This window comes from Berghia stephanieae, chromosome 4, assembly GCF_034508935.2.
Source record: "Berghia stephanieae isolate SIO BIC M18660-M18661 chromosome 4, UCSD_Bste_1.3, whole genome shotgun sequence".
Taxonomy (NCBI): Eukaryota; Metazoa; Mollusca; class Gastropoda; order Nudibranchia; family Aeolidiidae; genus Berghia; species Berghia stephanieae.
In genome coordinates, this window is record NC_088363.1 from 83,615,363 (window position 1) to 83,622,862 (window position 7,500).

The 7,500-nt window shown below is 36.4% G+C and overlaps 2 protein-coding genes across 5 annotated transcripts in view; one reads left to right on the forward strand and one right to left on the reverse strand.

The window, feature by feature from the left end:
- Positions 1–5,815, reverse strand: part of LOC144971408 (uncharacterized) — a 47,478-nt gene extending 41,663 nt beyond the window's left edge. For 2 of the 3 annotated variants that reach the window (XM_078912259.1, XM_078912260.1), the window contains exons 1-2: positions 5,690–5,815; positions 5,007–5,162 (exon numbers count right to left, since the gene is read on the reverse strand). The gene's annotated coding sequence lies outside the window, so the exon portion shown is untranslated. The remainder of the gene's footprint in view (positions 1–5,006; positions 5,163–5,689) is intronic. The other variant, XM_078912262.1, reaches the window with a different exon arrangement.
- Positions 5,697–7,500, forward strand: part of LOC144971410 (proline-serine-threonine phosphatase-interacting protein 1-like) — a 24,320-nt gene continuing 22,516 nt past the window's right edge. Inside the window, exon 1 of one of the 2 annotated variants that reach the window (XM_078912268.1) lies at positions 5,697–5,890. In XM_078912268.1, the coding sequence (XP_078768394.1) occupies positions 5,883–5,890 (8 nt within the window). In that variant the 5' untranslated portion in view covers positions 5,697–5,882. Of the gene's footprint in view, positions 6,159–7,500 lie in introns of both variants that reach the window. The other variant, XM_078912270.1, reaches the window with a different exon arrangement.

Here is a 7,500-nt window from a genome sequence, read left to right on the forward strand (position 1 = left end):
TTCAGCTTGAAGAGGAAGAGGAAGAAAAAAGAATAAACAATTTCAGCAACAGCAAAACTAGAACTTTGTTTGTTTTTGTAATATTCAGCATTTTTTGATGTTCATAAAACGGACATGACAAATCTTCTGATAATGAACTTCCTGCGCAATCGAATCACCATTTGAGAACATGGAGAGAATCTGGACATCATTTATAATTTCTGCAGCCACGTGGATAATTTCGTTCATGTCTTTTGTCATTATTGAATGGTGGGAACCTTCATCATATTGTTGCAAAGCATACAATGTGTCATATTTCCTGTGATAACGTCATCTTAGGGAAAACGAATATTCTGCCTCCTTGGACTGTGGGATGATGAGAGATTGTCTAGATCGGGATAATTTGACAAGTTTTCTTGTGATTTCTCATTTTTCACATCGAGCCTTCTGATTTTTTGTGGCCGTATATCAAGAGCGACATAATTTGTGCCAGTTGGTATCATTTTGCTTCACGACCTCCAGTGTATCCTCAGAGCGGTCTTCAACAGACAAATCTAGCTTGTCACTATCATTTGCTAATCCGTTAAAAGTATTAATACCATAGCTGGTAAAACGCTACGCTACAAAAGTCACGTACCATTGACCACAATATTTCCGCTTTGACAGTGCTGGGCATTCTAATTTTTTTTTTTTATCTCTTGACTAATGAATCATTTTGACCAATCCACCTCAATACTCCACTTTGCCATTATATAATTGTTAGTAGTTAGTACAAGATTTAGTACATTGTCAATGCCATGATTTAATAGGTTAAGTGACTTGATCACGGGATTGTTGGTGATGGGGATGAGGCGATGTTCATGACGGTGATGTTAAAGATGATGATGATGATACGGACATTTTCAACCTGAAATTTGATTTGAACCATACTATTACGCAAACCACAACAATAACATAACTGTATTGAATTAGTGTGACACATAAACATTGATGCTTAAGCGATATCTTGGTGCTCGGTATGCTGCTAATGATGATGACGATGATGATGATAATGAAGATGATGATGATGATGATGACGATAATGATTATTATTATTATTATTATTATTATTATTATTATTATTATTATTATTATTATTATTATTATTATTATTATTATTATTATTATTATTATGAGGTGGGTAAAAGGCGACAGAGTTCAAGTAGACACCGTTTCGTGACCTCGCCGACCCGAAAGCAGACGACACAACTAGCAACCGCAGTATGCGATGCATTGTTTATAGATATCTTCACATGAGCGGGAGTCTATTATTTTCAAATAATTCTAATTTAATAAGACATTAAGAAAATAAACATTATACTCTTTGAAAGCTATCGGAATATACAAAAGATATGAGAGGGAAAAAAATCATTGTTTTTTTTTTTTTCGTATCCGTATTCGACCACCAAAACTTTCATTTCTTCGATTTCACAATCTCATGTTCCGTGTTCCAATGTCGGTAAAATTTGAAATAACCAAATTTGTATACTTTTAGATTTTAAAAAAAACTTTTGAAAATTATGTTACTCTCTTGGTAAATGAATGAATTTGATAAGTTGTATGTTATGAATAAATGATAAGTTATACTTCCGATTTCGATTTAAGCAACAGTGTACATGTGTACTCGGTACCAATGACGTAGTCTGTGACCTTTTGACACCAAAGCAAAATGTCGTTGTGAAGGCGGCAAGTTTCATCACCACCGTTGATTTTTACACGATTTAAATTGCTAATATCTCAGCTCTAGGAGTAATGAGAAAGTGGTTCTATATCACAATTTAAACCTTAGAGCACGAACTTTTTTTCATTAAAAAACATGCTTTCATCACTAATTTGCACAATTCGGGGGTTTTGTGTCCCTAATTCCCCTAGCTAATTACCAAATCGCTCCCTTAATACAATAACAAATAGTTGAGTGACGTAAATTTCCTTCGACATAATTTAGTGAGAAGTAATCACTATTGTGAGCAAGACGAAAAATAGAATAGAGAGGCAATGACTTGGACCGACAACGGTCGGTGTGTATTATATCACCGTGTGTGGGCAAAAATCCTGTGCGACTGACGCATGGATTGGGTTTACACCTAGGACTTCATAAAGCCCTCCATAGACGTCGACATCCGCTGGAAGCGGGACGGATGACCTATCGCTGTGACCCGATACCTGCGTTTATCGCAGATGATTTTTGCCCACATACGGGCAGATATTTTTTTGAGCGATCGGCGATCGGGGGCGTGGCATTTTCGCTGTTTTCACGTCGGATTCGTGATCAGCGTCAAATTTACAATAGGTTTGATACTAAGAACTGTGTGTTTACTCCAAAAATTGGTGAAATTAGAAATAAATTTTAATTAATAGTGAGGCTATGTGGCCGACAGAACCGATCCCAGTTACTGTCTGTTATTCTATCTTTCGTCTTGCGCACAATAGTGATTACTTCTCACTAAATTATATCAATTAGACTGTTGAAGGAACGAAATTGACATCATTCCACTCTTTGTTATTGTATTAAGGCAGTCATTTTGGTAATTAGTTCTCACTAAATTATATCAATCAGACTTTTAACGTTCAAGGTTACTCGTAGTTTTGTATGACGGTACGTTATTTCCGACTGGTGGATGTTGTGAGCATTTTACCTAAACTCATAGCATCAATAACCGTCCAAGATATTCGCATCATATGTAGCAATAGCTATAATAATCTAACATGTCGAGAGAGAGAGAGAGAGAGAGAGAGAGAGAGAGAGAGAGAGAGAGAGGGAGAGAGAAAGAGAAAGAGAGAAAATTTTACTTGCGCTATATATACCGCTATATTCAATAAAGGTGCTCAAATCACTTTATAAGGTCTTTGGCATAACAACATAAAAACATGCTAGACGAGACATGACTGTTAAGCGATATTGCAATTGTTTCCCGACAGAGACGACGCTGTAAACAGCGAGGTACTCATTTTAACAGTGAACAAGGTGAGAGAATGCGAGTAAAGAGCCTTTTCCAAGGACTCAATTATGCGCCACTCAGAGCGGGACTCGAATCCAGTACCGTCCGATCCAAAGGCGAGTGTCATTTCACAAGATCACATGCATAGCCGCACAAAAAAGTGATGAGAGAATAGATTCATATGTATTGAAGGAGGAGAGAGCGGATGGAGTGAGTAAAGTTCTTGGATATTTATAGAAGGAACCAAATTGACGTCACTCATCTCATTGTTATTGTTTTTAGACACCCATTTTTATGATTAGTTCTCATTAAAATATATCAGACTATAACGTTCAAGGTTCCATGTAGATCTTTGGGCTGGAGTGATATTTCTGGCTGGCGGACTTTGTGAGTATTTTAATTTAACACAGAGCATCAATAGAAGGAATGAATTTGACGTTAGTCAACCTGTTGTTATTGCTTTTAGACAGCATTTTATAATTAACTTATCACTAAGTTATATCAATCAGACAATGAACGTTCGCGTTTGCAGTTTTGTGTGTTAATATGTTACACCCCGATGGAGATGTCGTGAGTATTTTTCCAATACGCATAACATCAATACATTTGCAATCCGATTTAAGTTTAAAAGCAACGTAGACCACGGAAATTGTTCCATTTTGTGGACAATAAAGATTTTTTATTTATCGTCATTATTATTATTATTATTATTATTATTATATTATTATTATTATTATTATTATTATTATTATATATTATTATTATTATTATTATTATTATTATTATTATTATTATTATTATAAAACAAATCGACAGTGTTCCCGTGGCAGGTTAAACGGGTACTCCTCGGGACTACTCGCATTCGCAACCCCCCCCCCCCCCCACCACCACCACCACCACACACACGCACACAGCTCTTTTATCTTTTTTTTTTTTTTTTTTTTTGGGGGGGGGGGGGGGCGTTGTTTGTAGATTATAATTCAAGGTTACAATGCCCACCCCTGTCATCACGTAGTCAAGGCTTTTTGGCGTCTGCCAATCCCAAATGTCTGTGTCAAGGTCGACCGTCATGTCGCGTCAACGGGTGAGGAGGAAAAAAAAAAAAAAGAACTGGCATATTATTTATCATACATTGAAAATTTGAAAAATTTTATTTGTAGAAATCCTTTATAAGTTTTACGATGAACAAGAACGAAACTTTTGCCATCTACCTCTTCCTGGCGCAACATTTATAAAAATATTATTTTAAAAAAATAATAACACAGCATTTATTTGGCGCAATATCCACGTGCTCAAAGCGCTTTACAAGGGGTCCCAAGGCAACAGCAATATTAGACTTGAAAGACGAGACATGACGCCTGTCAGGCGATGTGACATTTTTTCCCAACAAAGACAACGAACGGCCATGTTCTCATTTTACACCTGAGTACGGTGAGAGAATGTGAGTAAAGAGCCTTTTCCAAGGACTCAACTCTGCGCCACTCGGAGCGGGTCTCGAAACCTGAACCTTCCGATCCGAAAGCGAGAGTCATACCACTTGATCCATCACAAAACAGGGAGGGGCACTTTTCTGTCGGCCACATAGCCTCAATATTGATTAAAATTTATTTCTAATTTCATCAATTTTTGGAGTAAAAACATAGTACTTGGTATCAAACCTATTGTAAATTCGACGCTGATCACGAATCTGACGTCAAAACAGCGAAAATCCGAAAAAAATTGTCCAATATTTTATACTGCCACGCCCCCGATCGCCGATCGCCTCGAAAAATATTAAGCAAAGCGGGCTTTGCGGGCGATCGACCGTACCTAGGTTTATCGGCCAGGTATTTGGCCACACACATTGCGTTTTCACCCCGGTTTGCCTGATCGTGGTTCGGACGCCTATCAAAACCGTGCGTGTATGGAGCCTTTAAGAAGTCACTGGTTTACACCGACCTAGACGAGCCCCGTCACCGGTAAAAAACATAACGTCTATGGGGGCCTTAACGTGCCAATAATCTATCACTACTTTTTCTACCTATTTCTTTAAACTTAAAATTTTCTTACTGTCTGTCGAGTTGTCAGGAACTTTAACACAACTATATAAGGGTAAAAGTGCCACCAGACAACTTGTGTCTTTGGGGAAACCATCTAACTCCAATTTGTTTACTCCTACTTGCCACTTCTCCTACATAGACGCGACATGAGTCCAGTTTTCCATTCCTGTAAAATTTACAAAATAGCAATTGGAATAATAATCTTCCTCTCTATGGTAGCCATGTCTTTGATAAAAAAAAATGAATGGTTTTGAAGCGTGTTGGATTGTTTCTTTTATGATAAATCTACAAAAATCTACTGTAACATTTCATTTTTTCATTAAACGATATATCATCATCATCATCATCATAATCATCATCATCATCATCATCATCATCATTATCATTATCATCATCATCATCATCATCATCATCATCATCATCATCATCATCATCATCATCATCATCAAGTCCCAACCGAATCTTTTCCTCACTCTATCAAAGTTTCCTAGCATTGCAGCATTCAACACACGGCACTCGATTAAGGAAAGAAGAAAAGCTTTCAAGCGGAAAGCCCTTCTCTCTCAGTAAGGTAAAGCCTTGTCAAGCTTTTCAAAGAAGTCTAAATATAGCTAGGGATAAACCATGACAGGCCGGCATTCCTGCCGTAGTGTCATGTCACGACACATAATATATATAATATACATAACTTACACCACTGAATAATAGGCATTAAATGCAGCTAAGCCATCGTAAATTGTGAAGTAGTCAACATTGTGCACAAGGCATAATAAACATTGAAGCACATTAATCGTTCACTCAATGCATGAATGGCGTGTATTATCATATAAAACTACACACCACTACACACTTAATCTATTCTTGATAACGATAACGTGTAAACAAAATGGAAAGGTGGATATAGCAAAGTGAATGCATGTATCAATGATTTTTATTCGATTGTGGATTAGATATGTCGAAAATCTATCGACATTGGATATAACGTTCTCACGTTGTGTTGTCAATGTAATACAAAACATTCTGTCTTGGATGTGATATCTCGTATGATATATTCCCGATCTGGTGGAATGAGAAATTAATTTCACTAATATAGATAAATAGTCTAATTATTGTTTTCGGAGTCATTCTGTGGAGTTTGACCTTATTTTCTTTGTTTGACAAGGTAACGACTGAAAGTCTCTCTCTCTCTCTCCCTCTCTCTCTCTCTCTCTCTCTCTCTCTCTCTCTCTCTCTCACACACACACACACACACAGACACACACACTATCTATCTATCTCGATCCATCTCTCTCTCTCTCTCTCACACACACACACATAGACACACACACTATCTATCTATCTCTATCCACCTCTCTCTCTCTCTCTCTCTCTCTCTCTCTCTCTCTCTCTCTCTTCCTCTCTCTCACACAGACACACACTATCTATCTATCTCTATCCCCCCCCCTCTCTCCCTCTCTCTCCCCCACTCCCATCCCCCTTCTCTCTCTCTCTCTCTCTCTCTCTCTCTCTCTCTCTCTCTCGCAGGTGTGTGTTGTGATGGTGACCCATCGCCTCCAAACGGTATTATGTTGGGATTTACTAGACTCCGAAAAGTTAATTTAGAAATGAATTGACGAGTAAACTTTGAGATTTTTAAACATTATATTAAAAATGTATTATTATTATTATTATTATTATTATTATTATTATTATTATTATTATTATTATTATTATTATTATTATTATTATTTTTATTTTTATTACTATTATTATTATTATTATTATTATTATTATTATTATTATTATTATTATTATTATTTATTTTTATTACTATTATTATTATTATTATTATTATTATTATTATTATTATTATTATTATTATTATTATTATTATTATTATTATTATAATATTGTTATTTGCAAAAGAGAAAGTATTTGTTTTCCATTCTCGAGTTGTATATTTGTAGCTATAGACGTCTACATTCAATTCCAGCAAATAATTCATCCCGACATAATGACGTTTTGAGGCCATGGCCATGGGTCACACCGTAGCCATCGTTATGTTATAGCCTGATACTGAAATCCAAAAGGACTGGCAGTTTGGTTTTATTTGGTTTTTGCACCGTCTAGTGAGTTGTCGTTAGTAGAGCTCATGGAAACAAGTGGTCCCATTGGTTGAACTTTTGAATACAACTCACGATTTGTTTTCTTTTGTGGCCAAAGACTGTCATTTTGACGTCATTTTTTGGTCAGAATCAGGCCATAACTACGAAGGCCACGGTCACACACACATACACACACTCATTCACACACACACACACACACACACACACACACACACACAAACACATACACATACACAGATACACAATCACATGATTATGGTGAGAAAAAATAAATAAGTAAAGAGCCTTTTTCCTTGAATTCAACTTTGTAATATAGATAGAATGCGCTTGGCCAAGGAGTTCACAACATTGCCATCCGGAAGTATAACGGACCAACACACAAACTCTGTGTAACCATAA